General features: G+C 34.5%; 2 protein-coding genes across 3 annotated transcripts; one reads left to right on the forward strand and one right to left on the reverse strand.

Moving 5' to 3' along the window:
• Window positions 1-6,577: 6,577 nt before the first annotated feature.
• LOC136800991 (allograft inflammatory factor 1-like) lies at window positions 6,578-14,250 on the reverse strand. Its single transcript, XM_067057608.1, has 7 exons — window positions 14,114-14,250; window positions 9,332-9,393; window positions 8,733-8,808; window positions 8,366-8,407; window positions 8,081-8,179; window positions 7,682-7,745; window positions 6,578-7,003 (listed from the first exon to the last, which is right to left on the reverse strand). Exons 1-7 carry the CDS (start codon window positions 14,127-14,129, stop codon window positions 6,919-6,921), a joined length of 444 nt encoding a protein of 147 aa, XP_066913709.1. The 5' UTR covers window positions 14,130-14,250; the 3' UTR covers window positions 6,578-6,918.
• Window positions 14,251-14,564: 314 nt separating this feature from the next.
• Window positions 14,565-22,850, forward strand: LOC136800992 (endophilin-B1-like). 2 transcript variants are annotated; one of them, XM_067057609.1, is made up of 9 exons: window positions 14,565-14,740; window positions 16,703-16,844; window positions 17,242-17,370; window positions 17,992-18,125; window positions 18,732-18,824; window positions 19,322-19,411; window positions 19,728-19,828; window positions 21,650-21,815; window positions 22,265-22,850. In XM_067057609.1, exons 1-9 carry the CDS (start codon window positions 14,645-14,647, stop codon window positions 22,367-22,369), a joined length of 1,056 nt encoding a protein of 351 aa, XP_066913710.1. In that variant the 5' UTR covers window positions 14,565-14,644; the 3' UTR covers window positions 22,370-22,850. The 2 variants fall into 2 exon arrangements, with proteins under 2 accessions (XP_066913710.1, XP_066913711.1); XM_067057610.1 differs by lacking the exon at window positions 14,565-14,740 and adding an exon at window positions 15,143-15,246.
• Window positions 22,851-23,455: the final 605 nt, after the last annotated feature.

The raw sequence follows: 23,455 nt of genomic DNA on the forward strand, positions 1-23,455 counted from the left end.
TACCAAAAGATGTAGCTTCGTCAATTAACTCATTATACAAGTTCACCAGCTAGAAAACAGAGTTTTTAGTTCAATTTTCACGTTTGACTTATGTTCGAGTTACCAAAAAATGTAGCTTCGTCAATCAATCTTTATACAAGTTTACCATTAGCTAGAAAACAAACAACATTGCACCAAGTTTTCATTTTTTTATCCTCGTCTACTTTATTACGTGTCAAGTGTGTACATTTCTAGAAATGATGAAACGAAGACAATTTTAATGAAGTTAATTAAACAGAAACGAAACAATTAAAACGAGGACATTCACTTGGACATGTGTATCACAACCACAGGACGAAAGATACTTCCCAAAGTAATTAAAGTAAATATATGGCGTTTGTACAGAAAGCAGTGACATCAAGCCAACAGGAATTCCTTCTGTTTATCCATAAACAAAAATTGGTATCAGAAATAACTTCAAATGTAATTTAAAGAAAAATTCCGTGATAACAGCAGTTGATCAAGTGACATTATGAAATGCAACATGATCAAATATGGTAGGAGTTACTTAGCACTTTCTAAATTACTGCGAAAAATAAGATGAAATTTCGTTCTCAAGCTGAATTGATATTCAATTTTTCGATAGGGTGATAATCGACATTCCAGACAGAAATGAAAATAGAACAGCTCCTTTCCTTTTTATATTTTATATTTTTCAGACAAGCTACGACTAAATTGTGATTAAATTTTTGTGATTTCAGGCTTAATTGCTCTGAAAAGGCTTACCTTACCCTTGAATAATTTTCCAAATCTTACGCTTAGCTCATCTTAAATTATTGTCAGGTTTTGTCCAAAATTCAGTCTAGTGTTCCCATTATGAAATACATAATATGAAATTTGTCGTTCTTTAAAAATTTGTCGTTCTTTTTGTCGCGTTTTAATAGTTATTTGTCGTTCTTTTTAGATGATCTGGAAACGTTAGATGAACAGTCTCTTAACCTCAAAGAATTAGCAAACAGCTGACAATCAAAATTCAAAGTTCACAAATTATCTTGTGAACTACATTTCATCCATTTTCCCTTCCACTCACAAACAAATTGCCTTAACGAAAGCAATGATCGACAACTGTCTGTAAAAATGGTTTCAAATATCTGCAAATCTCAAAGTTGTCTTTGGTGATTTGATAAATCACTTAGCAACAGTCTAAGTTGCTTGGTTGCTATCTCAGTGGGTTCACTTCTATCGATTAATCAAGATAATCTTTTGCATTTTGTGTACTTTCATTCTTTTTTAACTTATATTACCTGATTTTTTATAGGAGAAGTTCTCTTTTTCAACATAGAGATTGTTTCCGAGCTCTCCTACAAAGTACAGGAGAAAACTATTGTCTGTAAACTATCAACTGTAAACTCCAGGGGAATAAGGCAGGTTCGTGGAGGTCAAAATTCTTGCAACGTTACAAATCATTTTCATAAGCTCATTTTGGGCTCAAACGAAGCGTATAACTAAGTAGGATAAGATTCAGTCTAGGCAAAATTTTTTTTGCGTAATTCGCAAAATTCCTCAATTTTGCGCTATTTTGATGACGTCATAAAAATTGAAATTGCAATAACTTTTGATAGAATCATCAAAATAATTTCAAATTTTCACCAAAGATGCATATCAATGCAAATTTTCAAAATATTTAAAAAAAAATTTAAAACCTTGATGACGTCAGCATATTTTAAGGATTTAAGTTTTTTTGGCCGTACCGTGATGACGTCATCAAATTTCGAAAATTTCCAAATCCATTCTTGTACTACGCCAACTTCGTTCCCTGCATATTATCAGCTTTTTGATGCTCACTGCTGAAAGCGCCAGATAATTTTCTCTAGCGTCCATCATTAACGTAAATAAAGCCTATTATATACTACAAGACACAAATACACAAATACACGGGGATGAGGTTGGTACTCCGCTACGTTTATACGGGGCCTTATACGTGACACCTTTGTACAGAGTAGAGAGCCTAAAGTTGAAGGTTGCTGTGCGTCCAAGGATCGTGTTTCATACTGTACAATCAACTGGAGAAATGCAGATTTCAGGTAATGTCCACGGTATTACCGAACCGTAAAATCAACAATAACAACCCTACTTTTAAGACTTTTATCGACATTGTGAAAACGTTGAATTAACATCCTTTTAACCCTCTTCATAGAAATTTAATAGTTAATAGATTGATTGAATTTCAATTTGACCTAGTTTATCACTTGCAAAGAATCTCGATCATAACATCACACATTCACAGTTCACTAACAACTTTGTCGAAAGGTGGTGAAAAACTTTTCACCTGCTTTATAACTAAACTTCTTTTTCACAGAACGGTTTTTTTATTAAAAAGTAGATTAAAGTAAATAACTCGAGCAAAAAACCCTTTTTCATTAAAATTTCTCAATTGAAAATTGAAAATCTTGTTATTTGTCTGTGTTTGTCCTAAAGTCTACACGCTTTTTTTTTTATAAGAATGGTGTTTTTTCATTTCATCATGGATATTCTTAACTTTTTGACGAAAATTATCCAAAAATATTCTTATGGTATTCTTAGGTTAAGATCGAAATTGGCAATCTACAGGTTAAAATGCATTAAAAATGGCATTCTTAGGTTCAGTTTCTAAATTCCATGATGGTGATATTCTTACCATATTCTTAATTTTTTGGCCATTTTCATCATGGACATTCTTATAAAGTGTATTCTTATAAAAAAAAAGCGTGTATTCACGATAAGTGTGCACTCTTTTTTCATTAACCTATAAGTTTTGAAGGAATTCTTCAATCTTTATAAATTTGGTATCATTGGAAAGATATTAGCGAGTGGAACAATTTAAAATAAAAAAATCTTTAAAAAGATTCTAAAATTGAAGATGAAAATGAAGAAGAAAAAAATGGAAGATCTTGTAAAGAAGTGCTATAACTTTCACTTTCACTGGAGAGATTCTTTGATCTTAGGAGGTTATCATTGAAAAAAATTCACTAAAATATTTATTCAATACAAAGTTATGATACAAAGTTAATAAGTGATTGACCCCAAAAAACAGCAGAAAACAAGAGAAAACAGCGTTTTTAGACAATCAGCTTATAATTTTGTTTGATATCTTTTGACTGAATGATTATTTTTGAGAATTTTTTTCACAGTGATGACTTTCGATGATCAAGGATTCACTTTAGTGAAAATGATAGTTATAGCACTTTTCTACAAGATCTTCATTTTTTTCTTCTTCATTTTCATCTTCATTTTTAGAATTTTTTTAAAGATTTTTTTATTTAAAATTGTTCCACTAACTAATATCTTTCTAATGATACCAAATTTATAAAGATTGAAGAATTCATTCAAAAGTTATAAGTAAATGAAAAAAGAGTGCACACTTACCGTGAATAGACTTTAGTTGCTTTTAATGAACCTTTTCCAACTCACAGACTCCCTTAAAAAACCTTTCCCAAATCAGACTTTGCTTTGCATTTTTCATACATTTCCTTTTCTCAAAGATAGATGTTAGCTCTCAAAGTTCTTTTATATAGCGTCATCTACACGTTTTTCTTTTTATAAGAACAAACTATATAAGAACATAAGGCTTCGAGGCCCAAAAATTTAAGAACATTCTAAGAATATTCTAAGGCTCTGGAGACTTAAAAACATGCATTTTCTTAAGAAATTACATCAAAATGCTCAAAAAATGCTGAAAATAAGAACATTTTAGGAACATATTTAGGCTTCAAATCCAAAAAACTAAGAAAATACGAAGGCTTCGAAAATTTTTGACGTTCTTATAAAAAAAAAACGTGTACAATCTCGTACTCAGAGCCACTTGCACCAATTTTTTATTTCACTGATGGACGTGATACAACCTTTGTGAGCGCTATCAGAATCATCATATAAAGGAATAAAGGACTGGGTTTGAGTTTGCACCATTCTAGCAAAAATGATCTTACACAATCTGAACTCTAAAAACCCTAGATACCAAAGCAGATTAACATGAAAATAAGAAACGATTAAGCAAAATCATTCAAGACATTCTTTGAGAGAGGAACAGAACTTTCATTTTGCTTTCCTTACGAGCAGTTCGTGCAAGCCTGATTAAAATTATTCGAAGCAAAACAAACTTTAAAACCAACTATAAGCTATAAGCTGCTCTTTGCAAGAAAATCAAACTATTACTTAAGATCAAGAGCCAATGTAAGATTAGACTAGAGTCAACTTCTGATTGAACTTTGCTTTCTGATGATTTTGATGGCGCTGAGTCTAGTCCACTTATCAGCGCCATCCAGTCTATCAAAAAGCTATAAGTGGCCCCTTGGCTGATGTAAGATCAACAGTAGTAGGTGCACCGTTTCAGAATAAGACAGAACGCGATAAAACACTTACAATATGTCGTACTTACCTAACAATCCAAAACTTCCCTAAACATCAAATGAAAACATTTCCGCAGAAAATGGAAATTTTCGAATAACTCGGGAGACAAATCAAGCTTTGAAGTCTTTGGTAGATAAAGCACCGGCTTGGTTTTGTCTTTTTCCAAAGTGATTATACCGTAGCCAGTGTCTTTCCACAAACCATACTCTTTCTTTGTTAAAACGCGATAAAAAAGACTAGCTATACCGTGGCACTTTCCGAATTTTTGTCCTCTTGGCGCTATTGATTGTTTAGGAATCTTTTGGATTGTTTTAGGTAAGTGCGGTATCAACTCAACATCTCATCAACTACAAAAATTAGTTCGCTAATTTAAAAGTTTTTTTTTGATTTAAGTTATAAATTAGTCTTCAATAAGGGCCAATGTAAGACCAACAGAGGAGATTGCGAGATACTTAAGGCTTCTCCTCTAGCGAAAAGAGTTTTTTTATAGGAAGTATATCTATAGAGGTCTGCGTCTCAGACTAGAGATACACTTAGAATCCCATCTGAAACCAACACAGACTCAGTGCTCCAAACATTCATCCACAGTATATTTAAAATATCATCAGAGTAGATTTCTGTTATCTCTCAAAACCAAGACCAACAAAAATACGTATTTAATAAATGTTTCAAAAGATTCTTTTCTAAACAAACCTCTTAAAACCACAAAATTGTAACACTATACTTCCGTGCTTCGGTCTTGACAATTCAAAAGACCGAAAGAGAAAACTATATCAAGGTGCAGTTTTTTTTTGTGTAGTGTATTTGTCTGCCACTCTGGAAGTTAATCGGGGCTTGGATCACGAGATTTACGTTTGGCTACGTTTCGAGAGATTCTTCTCCTATCATCAGTCTTTGAGAATTTTCAAGAATCTCGCATAAAATCAACACCAAAACACTAAGGCTAAGGGAATTAAGCTGGCGATCAAACACCCCTATCCCAGCGCCAGTGAGAAATTTAGCATAAACGAGTTTCCAACTTATTTTCCCAATGGGTTCCCGCAGGTCAGTGACATCACAGGGGCGGGATAAATTTCTAAACAATCATAGTCGAAAATTTTTGAGATTTTAATGTATTTTAACGTTTTTCAGAATTTAAAGTTCGGGCGAGTATTGCTATTTTAGCACTTCCACTTTCTTTCATCGAATATTTCGATTTCGGAGGGGTTCGGTGGCTTCTAGGCTATATTCCAAATCTTATCGGAGCAAATTTGAGCTTTTAAATCCTGATATCCTAAGGTCCAAAGTCTCGTGTTAAAACTCAAAGTTAAAACTCTACTTTCCAACTGTAGTTTAACGCGCTTAAAAATCGTTTGTGGTGTTTAAAATTTCGGAGGGAAACCCCCTGTCTCAAATGTTTTGTCCATGATTGTAACAGAATCTGTTCCAGATTTAGAATGAATACCTTAAGGGAAGAAATTTTCGCGGAATTTAATTTCGCGAATTTGGGTGTAATTCGCGAAATTAAATTCCGCGAAACACACCAAAATGGCTAAACCGCGAAATAAAATTCCGCGAAACACGAATATACTCACAATTAAAAAAATCACCCCTAAAATTGGTCTTTTTAGGGCAAAATAGGGCTTTTTGTAGACAAATAATTCCCTCCACCGCGAAATTACATTCCGTGAAACTTTTGAAATCGGCTCATTCGTGAAATTAAATTCCGCGAAATTTGACATTTTGAAACTCTGATTCGCGAAATTAAATTCCGCGAAAATTTCTTCTCGCGAAAATTTCTTCCCTTAAGGTAATAATTGAGCTTTTTAATAAACCGGTAGACCAAAACAATCGTACCAAAATTAAACGTCGAACAAAAACATAAGGATTAGAGCGAGATCGCTTTCACTTCCTTTTTACAAGCACGTTTTGCATGTTTTGGCTCAAGAAGCTTGTCATATAACTCCGCTTGGATAGAACAGGGCAGAACAAGAACGTGGTGTGCACAGTAAGTATGGCCCCTCACTTTTTCCCGAGAAATTTTTCCATAAACGCTTTTCAAATTGACTCGAAGTGGCTCCTAAAGTAGCACTTTCAACCCCTCAAAATTCAAAATTTACTCCATTACGCAACCATGGTGGGCAACATCAATTTACTCCAAAATTTTAAACCCCTTGCTTTAGCCCTAAAGCCGGGGACCTTGGGGTGATATGTCAGAAGAAGTACACCAAGCTTCGGTTTAATATCAAAATGTCTGGTCGAAAGTTTGTTCTAGAAGAAAATAATACAATGAAACGTAATACCCTAATAAAATATTTACAATTACACGATAATAATAAGATTGCTTTGATTATACATAATAATAAAATTGCATGGTGAAATAAATGATAAAAGCGCTGATTTAATGTCACATGTTCGACGCTTACGAAGGGACCCTTTTATACTTCTGGTACTGGTTTATAATGTTGCATGGAATTCTTTGTGACAAGTTGAGTATTCGATATAAAAGTACAGCAAACATCAGATTGTAATGAGCAGTTGTATGGATAATATGAAAAAATGCTTCGTGGTCGTTCAAGGGAGTGATGAAAGGTCTCGTTTCGGAGCGACACCTGTTTTCTTTTCAGGTCCAGCCATCGCTTTTTCGAACTTCAAAATTCTGTAGAAAAAAAGTTTTAAGTTCATAAAATTTTTATCTTACTCCGCGTCAGACTGTGACTGAAGGATGATTTGAATCTCTCTTTATTTGCTAAACTGAAGTGTGATTTCGTAATTAGCTGGAAAATAATTTTAGTTGCGTGTTGTTGCAAAGTGACAGACATTTGATGCTAAGGTATGTATGCGATTTGAAATGTTTGATTTGCAAGAAACTAGCTATACGTAAATAAACCATTTCCCGTTTTTAAAAGGTCGAGAAAAATTGACATTATTTTGAACTAAGCAAATACTGTATTTCACGTCTGAACAACGAAACAGTTTCAAACGTGAAATTTAATCCTCAAAGTTAGGATTATCTTGGATTAGTAAACGAAACATTGATTACTCCTTCTCTCTGAACCTTGGAAAAGTGCATAGCGTAGTCTGATTCGACATTCTCAGTATGAATATTCTTCAGTTTATTATAAACCATTGGCATAAGAGTTGGCTTGTAAGCATAACCGCAAATTTACGGTTCTTCCGGTAGAAACTTCGAGCTAGAATTTTTGTTCAGTATAAACTTTTTCAAAGAAATTTCTAAGACTCGAAGATCAGGAGATTTTTAAATTCATTTAATAGCCAATTCAGTCTTGTACGTAACGTATTCCTTACAACGTGAAATAACTTTGTGAAAACTTACAGCTTAAGGACGGAGCTTTTCTTTCCTAACATCATGAACAAGAAATCATTGTACGAAATTGCACCTGCGGAATGTAAACAAAGTAAATTTGTTAGATCAAACACATCAAAATGTTGAACGATGACGCATTGAATGTCAAGAAAACATGAAATAATACGAAGTCTATGAAGCAACATGCTAAAAACATGGAAATGTGTCATTTTGAAATGCTTTTTATCTTCTTTGATTTAAAATTAAAAAAACGACACATCTATTCCTTTAGAATTTGTTCTAAAAGATTAAACGATACGAGTAAATCGTTTATTTTAATTTTCCATTTTTTCGTCTCGATGATTTCATCAGCGTGAAATAAATAGTCTTAAGGGTAAATAATCAATGAAAGTTTTCAATGAAAAATACCTCTATTCTCCCGATCGACTTCAGCAATCATTTTCTTTAATTCTAAATGAGTTTTAGCTTGGCCTAATTTCTCCATCATCATCTTCAACTCCATCAAGTCTAAACAAAAAAAACATTGATAGGAATAGAACTAAAATCGAACTTATCGGAAAAAAGAAATAAGCTTAGACGATACTACAGAAGCTATAAAAGATAGGGGTAAGATCTTTCAGTATCGGAGTCAGTTGTTACTTCTAATAGCGAATTTAAACCAGCAATCAAACACTGAGTAATGAATGAACTTACCAATATCACCAGAGTTGTCCAAATCAAACTCCATAAATTGTTCTGAAAATTAAAATATTTTTCTTTTCATTAGGACCCAGTCATTGTTAATCTTAACCAAAGCAGACACCCAAACATGAAAAAAGCTGGAATTATTCTCTTTTTGAAGCCTTAGACTTTTGATCCACTTGAGAGGAATTACGTTTTTCTTTACAAATCCTAAATGTTAGCATTTGCATTGTAGTATCAAAACTTTTTCTAAGGAGAAAAAATATGATTTTCCCTAAAATATAGTTCTGCAAAAGCTTTTTCTTTCAAAAGCCAATCAAGGAAATACAAGATCACCTCCTATTCTCTGAAAGGCAGCATATGAAGAATGGTGACTTACTTTTATAGGTAACCAAAGATCCTTGAAGATCTGGATATTCTTCTTCATCTTGATAATCTTCATCGCCTAAATAAGTCTGTTAAGAAGAAAAAACTATTTTACTTTCATTTATCATATTTTAATTGCTGTCACGGAAGGTTTGAATAAAACCTTCTAAAAAAACTGAATAAACGTAGAAATCAATCATACTGTAAGGCTTGTTATAGACCAAATAAATCGCAATCCAAGGTGTTCTTTTAATGAGTGAAAAGTAATGTGTTTTAATAAAAAACGGTAGTTAGAAGATGGAGTAAAGAATATATGTCCAAATAAAAAAATATATAAATGGGTTACAAATACTTAAAAATTGTGCTTAATGGAAAGGAAATCCTTAATAGAAATAGGCTCGTAATACTAAATAGGCTTTAAAAACAGTTTTCATTTCAAAGGACTTCAAATAATCTTTGAATTGCTTCTGAATGGATCATGTCCTCCTTTGAAATAGGATTTAAAAATAGAGCTACTTTAATCCAAATTAGGGTAATCAATATGAAAAGTTCTGTGAAAGATTAAAATTGAATTACTAGAAGGTATAGATCAGAATACTATTAATGGTTTACCTTGTTAATTTCATCTAAACTCAATTCTTGTTGTTTTTTGAGTTGGCCAAAAGCCTTTCCACCTAAAAATGAAAAATAAAACTTGTAAAGTGACTTAAAACTAGTTCAATTAAGATTTAAGAATACAGCAATTTTAGCATGAGTGACAATATGTTTTTCTTGTCTACATTTCCCAAAACAAACCTACTTTTTATTTTGGCATAAAATTCACTCACAAACTTTAGTTTACCAGATGAAAAAAATGAAACAGCTCTCTGCGATCATAAACAAATAATTATTAACAAGTATTAACCAAATATTACACAGGGTTGGGGAGTAGGCTTAGATGAACTAATGAACTCCAGCAGAAATTTTTATAATGATAACGTCATTTAATTGATTTGTCTTTTACAACACAGCTGTTAGTAAGGTACAAGAAAATTCATCCTGTTTGTACTGGCTGGAGTAATTTGTTATTCAAAAGACCGTTACATTCTCCCAAATGAAACAGGGAAAATTACCTAAATTTGCCTGGAAACGCAAAAAAATCACAAATTATGCTAAAACATTAACATTCAAATTCGGATTCAGCACCCTCAAATTGACCAAAACCAATTGCCAAAGCTTGGTCACAGACATTTTGATTTTTTTCTTTATTTTTGAACATTTTAATCATCCACTGGCCACGGCCTAGCCCTAGGGGTAGAGGGGGGTGCCCAGTGCACAAACGCCAAACTCATTTTTCACTTTTCTCACTTACTTTTTGTTTTTACATAAATCCTTTTAGACCATCTCGTAGATTAGCTTGAAGTCCTTCTTTCAGTTTGTTTTCATTTTATTTGAAAGCTTCTTCATGGAATAATAGTAGGGGGAAATTTGTTCGTTTTTTTGAGGTCGCTCGACTTTTTTAGTCAAAGCACTTGTTATACATTTTTGGAAAGCTAAGGGGTAGGGGAATCAAAATAACTTGGGTGCCAATTTTTTTTCGGACACTTTGGTGTGATTTTCGGACAAATACGACGGTCTCAGGCAAAAATCATAGGGTGAAAAATTAATGAAAATTTTAGCTTGAGAAAACGGAGACCTGTTGTATATTTTTGGAAAGCTCTCAAAAAATTAAGATTAGTGATATATTGCGAGTATAGGTGATTTCAGTACCTAACTCGAGATATTGAGCTTCCGAAAGCGCAAAAACTGGACAAAACAGCTGTTTCTGGCTGAAAAACACTGAAAAACACTGTTTTTAAGGATTAATATCTCGAGTTAGGTAAAGAAATCACCTATACTCGCAATATATCACTAATCTTAATTTTTTGAGAGCTTTCCAAAAATATACAACAGGTCTTCGTTTTCTCAAGCTGAAATTTTCATTAATTTTTCACCCTATGATTTTTGCCTGAGACCGTCGTATTTGTCCGAAAACCACACCAAAGTGTCCGAAAGAAAATTGGCACCCAAGTTATTTTGATTCCCCTACCCCTTAGCTTTCCAAAAATGTATAACAAGTGCTTTGACTAAAAAAATCGAGCGATTTTACAAATTTCCCCCTACTATAATAAGTTGTTAAAGCGAGCGTTATTTAGACCCAGTCTGCGAACGAGGAACCAGTGTACGAACGATCTTTCAAAAGAAAAAATTAGAGCTCCACTTGCAAGTAATACTTTAGCCTGGGAATCCAAGCTCATAATCTTAGAAAAAACAAAAAATACCTTACCTCACAAAGTTTTAAGATTATAGAGCTTGGTGCAGGTAGATTAGTCTGACACAGAATGTTATGAACACTCTGTGTGTGAACCCTTGATGACAGACTTTTTGAACTTTGTAAACCCAGGCAAACACACATAATTAACTTTCCATAAAAACTCTTTTACAAGCTCTAAAGATTTTCAAAACTACTAAAAACCACATCAAAACATCAGCCACATGTATTTAGACTTCCTGTTAACAGCCATTTTGTTTGTAAATGAATCTATGTTTTCATTTTCATTTGTTTTCCTTTTTTCTGCAGAGTCTGCTTTTTTTATAAATTATGCGCGCGCATCGAAATTATCAAAATGCGCGCAAAGTACTTTTAAGTAATACGCCGAAAGCTAGCAAATCATACCGAAGCTGGCGAGTTTAAACAAGCAGCAAAAATATTATAAACTAGACTGTGAACAAAGTTAAACGCCTGAATTCCCAGGCTAGTAATACTTGAACCCCCCCCCCCCCGTAATGATATGTGTATGGGTATTTGAACTTTTCAAAACCACATGCTTTTTCACTAAAAAAGCGTCTTTAGGGTTTTACTAACTTGTTAATTTTGTAAATATTTTCTTGTCATCCACTTTTTGTTTTCTTTTTCAAGTTTTGCTCATCGAAAATGGCGGCAATGTAGTGTCTTCTTTTTTAATTGAGATCGCCGGCTTTGGAATGTTTTGACGTTGCAATGTCTTCATTTTGAATATGGTGTTTGGATCATTCACGGACTGGACCCTTTTTTATATCAACTACTGGTGATATGTTTCTTTTGATTTTGAATTAAATGAGCTAACATGTTTCAATGAAATCTTGTGTGATGGAAGATAACAGGTTTTTAAAAGAGGAAAGTCATTTTCAGAACTCTTCTTGCGCAAATCTTCTCATAAAAACATTTCCTCTTGCAAGCAGCCATGTTTACAAAAATCCCGAATTTCGTGATTTTTTTTTACTTGGCCTCGTTCAAAATCGGTTTGGTACTTTGGTGTTGTTCTTGTGCTCCGTTTATTTTAATTTTTGGAGAGATTGCAAGGGACAGTTTGAGGATTCTGCTGCACAAAGGAAATTCTATAGAAGTTTGTTTTTGGTTGTTTTTTCAAGTTCAAAGACGTTCGTTCGTGCACTGGGGCCGTTCGCACTCTTGACTCTAGACACTAGAGGGGTTGGAAATCAAAACGCCCATTTGACGTTTTCCATGGCAAGTCTGAGTACGACCCTGCCTATGCCCCGGACAGTCCGGGTTTTTTTGATGCGTGCCCGGGGTCCGTATTATTTGTTTTTGAGAGACTGCCCCGGACGCCCCAGACAGCCCGCGCGGTCGCTTTTTATAGAATCGGTGACCGTGCGGGTTTTTTTCTAATTCATTGAAATATTCTTCCGTGGACAAACGCCGTCTTCCAAAAGATCTTGTAATGTCCTGATTTTGGCGTTTCGTGTGTGAGGCCTGTATTTGAACCTTAAATCTCAAGCGTGGTTTGTTCAGCAATCAAATTCTAAAATCTAAGCTGAAGCTAAATCCGAAAGCTGAAAAATGGATCCTGATCAGACAGAGAAAGGTACAAGTAAAGTTAGTTTTTTAATTTTTAATTAATTTATTAACCTTGCCTAGTTTATAAAAAAATCCGGGGGTTTAAAGTGTGCTCGGCGATATACGTCCGGGGTAAATTTATGGCGCAAAAATTGGAGCCCCGGACGTAGGTCCGGGGAAAAAGTTATTTTTTTCAGACCCCAGACATTTGCCCCGGACTGTCCGGGGCATAGGCAGGCAGGGTCGTGTCTGAGTTTGGAAGACTCCCTTAAACTGCATGCCCCATCTCATTTTCTAAATCAAAATGCTTCAAAAAAAACAAACGAGAAAACATTTACGTTAAAGGGGTGAAACCTCATGGTAACCATTGGGAAGTGCCTAGGTACCCCGAGGAGGCAATTTCTTGGACGGTACCTGCACCTAACTGTATTTTACAGCCTAGACTAATGTTAAATTTCGTTTCCGCGCAAATTCGTCACATTTTGTCTCGATAACCTCATAACTACGCAACTTATCGTTAGAGGCAATCGAGCAAGAACAATAGAAAAAATCTTTATTTGGCTCTGTAGAAAAATTGCAAAATAGAAACTCGCTTAAATTCACAATACTGATTCTTTACCCCAAAACGAAACTTTTATATTTTGTAAATCTTTCTTACACTTCCCCATACGTAAAATATAGAGTACTTTCGTTTTCCCCCCAAACTTACGAGGGAAAAAAGTTAAGACCGCGTGTTGTCCTCGTGGACTTTCCCAGCGTAATTTATTTGTGTGATGTCATAATGTTATTGTTCTCTTCTCAGATTATTACTGACGGCACTTCAATCGCTTACGGGATTGGACAATGGTTGACAATTGATCGTGATGTATACAACAATTCGATGACGCGCGACGAATTTTGGGTGGCTTGATAACACTCGTAAATTCTTTATTTTTCTAGTGTATTTTGTTTTTTCGTTTTAGAAGAAATACTATACGGTAGAAAATAAGGTTTTATACTATTATTTTTAAATTTTATATTTTAAATGCCTATTATAAAGAAAAATTCGTAAGTGGGCGGAAAAATAAAAACGCCTTTGTTTTGAACGCCCGACTGCAAAAATCTCGGGATTCTGGGACTTCTTTTGAGACGGGGGCTAGACATGAAAACAAAGAGCTAAGTAGAATAGTAGAATCAACTTTTTCAATACAGTGTAAATACAGTGTAAAGTATTTCTGTAATCAAACATTATATTTAGCAAATATATTGAAAAGTTTCGTTATAAGCAAAGATAACTTGTTCGGAAATAAAAAGTCTTCATTTTTCGACCCCCGGATTTTTCATCGCATAATTTCTACGGGAAATCGAAAGTAATTTCATTCGACTTGTGATGTTTGAGAGCTTGGATGTTGGGAAGCTGCAGGAATAAAGGTAAACAAATTATAGTCTTTTTTCTGAAAGAAAAATTAACATTAGTCTAGGCTGTTTTAACGACGGATAGGCATATAAAACAGCTAGGATCGCAGTTTAAAAAAGCAAAACGAGAAATTGAAGTATACCTTGATGATCAGACATTATTCTACTTCTTTGGTTACTCCTCCCACCACTTCAAAATGATTTTAACTTTTGCTTGCACTATGCAAAGAAAAAAGATGTTCGTCAGCCTGTGCGTCAGCTTGTCACTCTTTCTGTGTTTACATTCAAAACGACGCGAAGTCACATGTTTGAAGAACCCGCCAATGAAATGCCGCGAAATGTAAAAATAAAATAAAGACTCATGATAAGATTTTAAAAATATATATTTTCCACCAAAACAGATATAACTGTTCAATTTTTATCAAAAATAGAATATAATAAAATGTTTTGCAACATATAATTTAACTGAAACAAAAAATTTAAAAAGAATTGAATTATTATATTTTGTTAATCTTTATTTTGCAGACCATTTCCAGGAAACCCCCTTTATAATGACGTCATGGTTTCAAAACTTCCCAAGAGTGAAAGCAAGTTTTTGATGAAAAGGGCAGTCTTTGGAACTAACAGAAATTTTCAGTCCTTTTCCTCTCTATTTTATTTGGCATATTGTAAGAATGGCCGGAGATGGAAATGAATACAAAGATTCTTTTATGAAGATGGCCAGCTCAGCCTTTACTGCAAGCAAGACTGGTTGGACAAGAGCAAGACAGGTATAAAAATTTTTTTTTTGTTTTTTTTTGCTTGGTGGTTGTTGGGATCCATATGTTACTACTCTACTTTACCTGAATTTCATAGAAAATATATAGGAGAAGAACATGTTGAAATTTATTAGCTTTTTTAAGATTTGATATTTTGCTTTTCCACTAAACAAAAAGCGGTTGATTTCCATCCATTTTTCCCTTCCCTTATTTATTTATTATTCCATTCTCTCATATCCTCCAAAAATGTCTCACAGTTTTTTATGAAAACAATGATTAATTGTAGATGACTGATGGACAGATAATTTCCTCTTCAGTCCTTAAAACATAACACTATTTAGAGAGTTTATCCAACAAAGAAGGTTGGTGATTTAGACATAATAGCTAGATATCCAAAGTTTTAAGCAGTACAACAATCTTTTTGAAAACAAAGTCAAAGGAAAGGAAGGCTACATTAGAGTGAGATGGCAAAAGCAATGCTAAAAGCTGGAAAAACTGGCCTAACAAGGGCTAAGCAGGTAGGTATTTCATTCTGAATGCACATTTTTGTATAAGCCAGACCCGATCAATCGAACTTGTCGAACCAATCGAACAATCGAACTAATCGAACTCCATCGAACGATTAAAGTTCGATTAAATAAATTAATCGAACTCTAAGATTTTTTAAAAGATTGTGAGTGTTCGATTAAAAGAAGTTCGATCAATGATGGGTTTGGGTTCGATCAGTTTTGTTTGACAAGTTTGTGCTGCTCCGCCACCGTATATTAGCTTCTTTTTGAAGCCAAATTCGTAATGTGAATCAGGAAATTACTTCCGATAACGGATTACACACTTTTCCTGTATCCTTTTAGCGCCAGAAGAAGCGGTTTGTTGGGGCGGGCGTAGTATTTCACCACTCGGCCCCGCGCGAAATCGCAACAGAGGGGCTACAGACTTTTTTCCCGGATAGACAAATATCAGGGTACAATAAACATCAAGCTTTTAAGTCCGGGAACTGTCGAAATTGGCAATCGCATGACAGGACAAAGTTTTTGCAAGCGAGGGAAGATATGAGGATTTTAATATCATCGAACTAATCGAACTTTTTACTGACCGAACTTCGATGGAGTTCAATTTTGCCCACTAACAGCTTTTCTCCTTCATTGCTTTTTTTATTGTTTGATTGCATCATTTACGATGATGGAATTGCAAAAAATTCTCGAAAAAAAGCAAAAATTATAATTATATACCTGGATAAGTAAGGCATGGCTTCACACTCTAAAAGGTCTAAAAGGTTTTGTGACAACTGGAACCTTAAAATGGCCTTAGGTTCGTGGCCAACTTCCTAACTAGGGTTCACCAAATTTTATTCAAATCTAACTGGGGGCTTTATTCTGATAAAGTGCATTTTTAAAAACTCACCCATCATTTTGGAGGCCAGATCCATATAAATAAATGCATAAAATAACATAATTCACATTACCGGGTGACCCACGAAAAAGTATAAGAGTTTGGAGGGTACCTGTGTCCGAAAAAATGTGAATTTTAACTAAATCTTTTTTCATGGCAAAGAGGAATAGGGCGGTCATCGAAAAAATGCTCTGTTCGCGTCGCAACGGGTGTTAAAAATGCATGCGGGCGATCAAAAACATTCCCGGGTTTTTTTAATCACGCCAGTAACTCAGGGGCGGGTGGTAACGCGAGCAAAACAATTTTTCGATGGTCGTCAGAGCAATTGAGAAAAAAGCTATATTTTAAAAGAACAAATTGCTTTTCCCAGATTTTTTTCCGCATCTTCGCACCGGAAAATCAGCGGAAAATTTGATGCGGGCGGGTGACGCGAATAGAACAATTTTGCGATGACTGCCTAGGTAAACTTAAATTTTGATGTATTATTTTTTAATTTTGGAAAAGTAGTTATCGAGATATATGGAGGTATAAAGTCAAAAGTCATTATAAAAACAGTCAAGTTTACATTCAAAAATTGTTTTTCAGTTCACTGAAGAAAGGATTGGCAGTGCTGAAAAGACAGTCTACGATGCTCAATTTGAGAACCTCAATCTTCGCGCTGATCGAACCAAAAACATCACTGAGAAACTTCTACGTCAGGGAGAGGCCATGGTTCAACCCAATCCGAGTAAGAGTTTTAGTTCACTTTGAGTTTGAAAAAAGGAAATAAGTTCTTCGCACAATTTAAATTTCATTTTCACACATTACATAACTCAAATTATTGTTGACGAGATCTTTTTTGGAAAAGGTGACCTCCCTCAGTTTCCAAAAAAAAGTTCGGGACCCCCTTGGATTATTTTTTCATGTTTTTTTACCACCGTGGATCTTTTTATTAAATTCCAGACCACCCTAGACATCATACCTCCCGAACAAAGGGGATACAGACTATTTCTGGAATAGCCCAATAATACTAATGGAGTTTTTTCATAGCTTTCAAGTTTCAAAAAAGGTTTAGAAAGTGAAAGTAAACCTGCGAATGCTAAAATACAAAGAAATCTTTGTTTAAAATCTCAACATCCGTTTAGGTGTAAGGATAGAAGAATATATGTATGAGAAATTGGATAAGAAGAATCCTCCACGCCCAACCAATGCTTTCATACTGGGTCAAACGATGCAAGATGCAAGTCAAGATATCGGCCCCGGTACAGCTTATGGTAAGATGCTTTGATCAATGCCTTATTCATGATATGCACCATTGCAATGCCTTCTGTTTGTTTTTTTCACCCAATACGTCACTTTTTCTATTATTTAAGTGACGTATTGGGTGGAAAAATTTAAAAGTTCTCTGAAGACTCTCCAGTGGTGCATATCATTTATTGAAGGATGCTGTTACGTCATAAATAGATTTCATTCATTATATCTTTAAGTGGATTAAATTTTGCGAATTTTAGCCATTTACTTGAAATTTATGAATCATCCAGGACTGAGAATTTTAAGGATTAAAATGATAGAAATTAGTTAAAAAGGATTTGCCAAATTTGGTTCACGCGAAAATTTGAAATCTTCAATTTGCGAAAAAGTCCACGCAAAAATGTAGCCCCCATGAAGCCACTCGAATTATTTTGGAAACAACACAATGTGTTCGCCTTGTGCATTTGAATGCACGGTATATGGAATGGACCATGATGTTTTTGATTTTATAGTTTAAATATAAAAAAAAGATCCCCTTTTCTTCCGTTCACAAACTTCTTGAATTTGCTTGAACTCTCCCTCAGACTCGCTGTATATTCATGCATAAGCAATTTCGACATTGTTTTTATTTTCGGATATTTCAGGTTCAGCTCTGTCACAATGTGGAGGTACAATGAAGAAGATGGGAAATGCTGAAAAAGATTTTATGCAGAAGTCCATGTCTCACTTCTTACACCCTCTCAAAAGCTTCTTGGATAATGAAATGAAAACCATTATGGTGAGATATCTTTTCTTTTCCCATTAATTTGTTGATTTGGTATCAGTCTTAAATAATTTGCTATTATCTATGAATTCATTACTGTGTAAATTTGTATTGCATTTTTGATGTCAGTTGTCTTTTATTGACTCTTTTGTTTTCCACAGTGTTGACCTTAAAATGTCACAAAAGCCTGTGTATCGTCAGAAGTTTTAATCGAAGGGTTCCTTTAAAATGTGACATTTTCAAACTGTTTTACAGCACGTTCACGTTTTGAATAACCTTTAGTTTCTAACGAGCCTTTAGACCATGTTCAGACGTTACGGTTCCATTTCGCTCCGAAACGAAACGGTTCCGAAACAAGTGTGAACGTCAAAATTCAAAACGCCAAAAAAGAAGACGTTACACAGTAAGAAAATATCGCGAAACGGTTTTGCTCCACTTTTTTCATCGGAATGGAACTGCTCCGTTTTCTTGCACTGAAACGTTCCGAAACTAATATGAACACTCTCGATCCGTAACGAAAATCACACCGAAGCGAAACGGAACCGTAACGTCTGAACATGATCTTAGTTTCTAACGAACCTTGATTCGTTGCCTTTTTATACAAATTCTCCCCTTTTACAGAAAGAAAAACGAGCACTGGAAGTGAAGCGACTTGATTTAGATGCGTGTAAAAACAAAGTCAAGAAATCTCAAACCCCTGAAAAAATGCGACAGGTAAGAAATAAACTTAATATTTTTAAAGACTTCTCTCCAGCTAAACTGATTCTCAAAAAGTACTCTGCTTCTTCATTTTTCATTCTTCCATTCTTCGTTTCAACCTTCCTAAGGCCAACTTTTTGGGTAAAATTGATAAATTTGACGGAAGTCTTTTATGTCATATGGATGTAATAGTAATATGGATAGACAAGTTCGCAGACCAATCTGTAAGCACATTGGCCTTCTCTATGAACCGCACTTATCGTTTACAATTTTTTTAAAGTAGAGTATTTTTCTTTGGCTCCATCTGACTTTCAATTTGAAATTCTTATCCTTGATTTTTTCGTTCATTTCGTTGGCTTCTTGGCACAGTTCCTTAATTATTTATCATTCATTTTAGGTGAGATCTTCTATCATTCGGTATTGCTGAAAACCGTTTCGTTCGGTGATGGGTTTCAGCAAAGTTTTTTTTTGTCTTCCTCATTTGCTCATTTACTTAACTCTTTTTTTTTCAGGCTGAATCCGAATTACGAGCTGCTCAATCAGATTTCGACCGACAACAAGAAATTACGAGGTTGCTTTTAGAAGGCGTCTCCACTGCACATGTGAGTATCATTTTCACTGAAACCAAAATTCATTTGTAGATCTGAGTTACGGAGGGAAAAGAAGACCCGAAGGCACTAAGACAAGCGGGCAGAAATGGGCACCAATAGAATTGATTTCTGAAATTGCATCTTTACTTTACATTGCAGTTGAGAATTCGGTGGGGTTCATATCTTCCCTATTCTAAAATGGAAGTTGTGAGTGAAGAAAAATTTTGCGATTCGCATTATTTTATTCTTCCTCTTTAGAAAATATTTCACTCAGCAAATCTTTTCATAATCGAAAAATGTTTGCTCACATCTTTTGCTTGTTGTTTAGGGCAACCATTTAACAGCTTTACATAGTTACGTTGAAGCCTTAGGAACCTACCATCAACAATGCCAATCGTATATCAATGAACTTCAACAGACGTTAGAAAAGTAAGAGATCTCTTATTTCGTTTTATTTTTTGGATGAATAAAATTCATTAAATGTCCTTTTTTAAGGTTTTAGGAAAAAAACATGCTAGGGTTAAACAAAGAAAACTACTTGCTAGTTCCCTTGTTTTTTGAGGTATCAATATCAACCGCTTGACAATCTGCTATAGTCCGGCGGCGAAAAGGGCTTTTTTGCATCAAAACTGATTGTGCCATCAGATAGAGCTTGAAGAGCAGATCTCCAAAATGGGGTCATTTGTCTCATTTGGCGGACTTAGTCCCCCGGAATTGGCTGATACGTGATAAAATATTGCATTTTTGAAGACGTATCAGCCAATTCCGGGGGACTAAGTCAGCCAAATGAGACAAATGACCCCATTTTGGAGATCTACTCTTCAAGCTCTATCTGATGGTACAATCAGTTCTGATGGTACAATCAGTTTTAGCTAAATGAGAACTTCAAAAATCGACTTTCTAAGGACCCCCAGGCTAAAATGACCCTACCCCCTTCAAGCCCCCATAAAAAAATTTCCCCGCCTTTGCCAGCTTGGCAAAAACCGGTTTTGGGGTCCCAAGGGACCATATAATGAGAAAATAAAATAAAAACCCATATTTACTACTTGTAAGGGTAATTCTGGATCGCCGCCGGACTACTATCCTTTAAGCGGTTCTGCTTAAGTTATTGAGCACAAGCTTCTTGCATCATTGTAAAGTGTATAGGAAAATATTTGCAAGTATGCTAGTCTGCGTATAGTCACTTCTTTTTCTCCTCTTGATTATACGAACCTTGGAGAGTCAGGTATTCGAGCATGAAGGTAATAAAGATAGATGGAGAGTCAATGCCTTTTGTTCTATTCTGATTTATCATCGGAAGCAAACAGCTGTTTGGTTGCTTTGGGAATAAGATGATTAATTTTGGGTATACTCGTGGGAATATTTAAGTTCATAAAAAACTGAATAAAAAGATGTTGGATTTTTAACAACTCTATTGTGAGATAATAATTTTGTTGATCAAAATAAGAAAAAGGTTGCCGTAACAAGCACAGAATCCTATATTTCTAAGGGTCCCCTCTCATAAAATCATCGATAAATTTCAAAAAGAATTCTATATTACGATTAGGTAACCTTTTAATTAATCATCCATCAGAATTTGAAAACCCCCTCCCTTTTAGACGTAAAGGTTTTTAATGAAGAAATTTTCAAGGAAAATGTGCTAAAACTCTCAAAATTGTTCGCCCAAAAATATCGATATGAAATCATAGAACTTTGAGAAAATTATTTTTGTATCGCGTTTGAACAAGAGCTTTTTGCATAATAAGTTTATTTCAATCAGGATAACATTCTCACTTCTGTTCTTATAAATTTACATTTCGGATTTTTTTGCTTCCAATGATGGTACATAAAAAAAAAGCCGCTTTGAATAGATTTATAAAAGATTTCAACGATCATTTAGGTCATTACCGAGACGTTTTCTCTCCATCTATATCTTTATTACCTTCATGATTCGAGGTGTCAAAATTTGAATCATGGTAAGAAATCCACAAAGGCGGTTTTTCGACGATAGACCCTCCGAAAAGCCACCCAGACACACCCTTTAAGGCTTTCACTGATAATGACACTTTGGTAAGGCTGAAATGTCCGAAATAAACTCTTGCGCTTTAACAAAAGAAGAAGCTTCTATAATTTAAGTTTATTTTACAGACCTTCGGTTAGGATCAGCCTTTATTATGGCTTTACCCCTTTAAATTTAAACTACCAGTAATAAATAACACTTAACAGAATAATCATTAACCATAACTTCTACGTTTGTTCATTTCTATTTAGACCTCTTTCGACCGATCGGCCTTCCATCCCTTCCGCTCCATCTCTCGCGGTCGATCATTCTCCATCTCATCAATCACAACAAGAGCCATTACTCACGCGTCGTGCGCGCGTCCTCTACGATTACGATGCGGCCGACTCAAGCGAACTCTCTTTACTCGCTGACGAGGTGCGTCTTTCTTTTCTTTCTTTCTATTTCGTCCTGTACCAACAATTCTTCATTCGTCTTTTTTTCTGCTTTGCTCAAACTTTTACCCTTTAAAGCGACAAGAAGCTTATGCTATATGTTAAGCTAATGTAAATACATGTTTTCGAAAAGTTTATGATTTTTGAACTTGGGTAAATTATTGTCAAAAGTTTTCAAATACCATTTTGGGTAATTTACAGACAAGGATAAACGCCCAAGATTTTAGAACTAAAACATAAAACAAAAACGGTACTAACCTCAAGTAATATTAACTTATAATGCTACATCTCTATAGCTAATATGTAAACATTTAACAACGGTCATGACTAAAAAAGGTGAAAGTGGTTTCTACGAAGCCAATCTCTTCTAACTAACTTCAATAATGTTGAAATCGAATACAACACGATACGTCTTTTTTTTCATCTCACCAGGTCGTAAATGTGTACAGTATTGAGGGAATGCATTCGGATTACATGATGGCACAACGTGGACAGCAAAAAGGAAAAGTACCGATCTCCTATCTCGAACTTTTGTAAATTGTAAAAATCCATTAAAAACATAATTTAATTTATTACAATTATACATACCTAAATAGTTTGATTCAATTTTTTGTTCTGTTATGAGTTGAATGGTAATATTTTGAAGTAATTAACATTTTTGCAGTAAGGGGTTTGGTCTGATCTTGTTGATGCGATGTAGTAAGACCATGGCGAGATTCGGTTTCGTAATTTTATTGGACCGGTCATTTGAAGATTCCTCTTCTTTGAGATTCTGCAAAATGTATACACAGTAAAGTCTCATTTGGTCCACCAATTCATTCTCACAGAACTTGATATTCACATTCAAGTATGGCAGTGTAGGTTTCCGGGTTTTTAATTAGGAATATTCTTCGAATTTTGTTTAGTTAAGAAAAGTTATTTTTCAATACTTGAAATAATTTTAATTCATTTTCTTACAACTTTTAATGTTAAATTCTTATGTTATAATGAATTGAATATAGCATTTTTATACCGAAAATGTTCATGGTTTATTCTTCCCGTTTATCTTTTACGACCCTCTTGATTATTTTCACACCCCTGTCTCACAGCCCTGGTGGAATTCTTTTCCTTAGTGGGGATAAAAATTCCAATTCAAATCCTTATGGGGATAGAAATTCCTTTGTTCCAAGGTTAAAAAATTCAGTGTGGATGGTTTTGGAGTACAATTTTTAAACAATGAATTTTGAATAGGGATGAAATCAAAGTCAATTTCCCAGTGGGGCTGAAATTATAGGGTATTTCCCCACCGGGAAAATTTTCCAGTGGAGCTGGAATTATAGGGTATTTTCCCACCGGGAAAATTTTCCAGTGGTCCCGGCGGGTATGTGACACAGGGGTGTATGTTCGATGTAAAACTTATTATCAACTCAAAGCAAAAATATCAACAGCCTCACAAAAATTTACTGGTTTTTATAAAAAGATTGAATCTTTTTCTGAGAAGATATTTATTTTTTTCGTGTCAAATTTCCCACCTGTACGCACCTTATTAGGACCTGTACGTTTATTTATTTTGACCCAATATCGCCCGATTCATACTGGAAAAAGATTCTAAAATCTTCTAAAAACTGATAAAAAGTATTGACT

The sequence above is a fragment of the Clytia hemisphaerica genome, unplaced genomic scaffold (genome assembly GCF_902728285.1).
Source record: "Clytia hemisphaerica strain Z4C2 unplaced genomic scaffold, Clytia hemisphaerica genome assembly, whole genome shotgun sequence".
NCBI classification, from domain to species: domain Eukaryota; kingdom Metazoa; phylum Cnidaria; class Hydrozoa; order Leptothecata; family Clytiidae; genus Clytia; species Clytia hemisphaerica.

Excerpts from the sequence above, each read along its gene's own strand:
- LOC136800991 (XM_067057608.1), bottom strand. Across the intron at positions 8,408-8,732 it reads ATCTTTGGTTACCTATAAAA|AACAATTTATGGAGTTTGAT; the intron begins GTAAGTCACCAT and ends TTTAATTTTCAG. Across the intron at positions 8,180-8,365 it reads GGACAACTCTGGTGATATTG|ACTTGATGGAGTTGAAGATG; the intron begins GTAAGTTCATTC and ends TTTTTTGTTTAG.
- LOC136800992 (XM_067057609.1), top strand. The coding sequence starts at position 14,645 with ATGGCCGGAGATGGAAATGAATACAAAGATTCTTTTATGAAGATGGCC. Across the intron at positions 14,741-16,702 it reads GTTGGACAAGAGCAAGACAG|TTCACTGAAGAAAGGATTGG; the intron begins GTATAAAAATTT and ends ATTGTTTTTCAG. Across the intron at positions 21,816-22,264 it reads TCTCTTTACTCGCTGACGAG|GTCGTAAATGTGTACAGTAT; the intron begins GTGCGTCTTTCT and ends TCATCTCACCAG.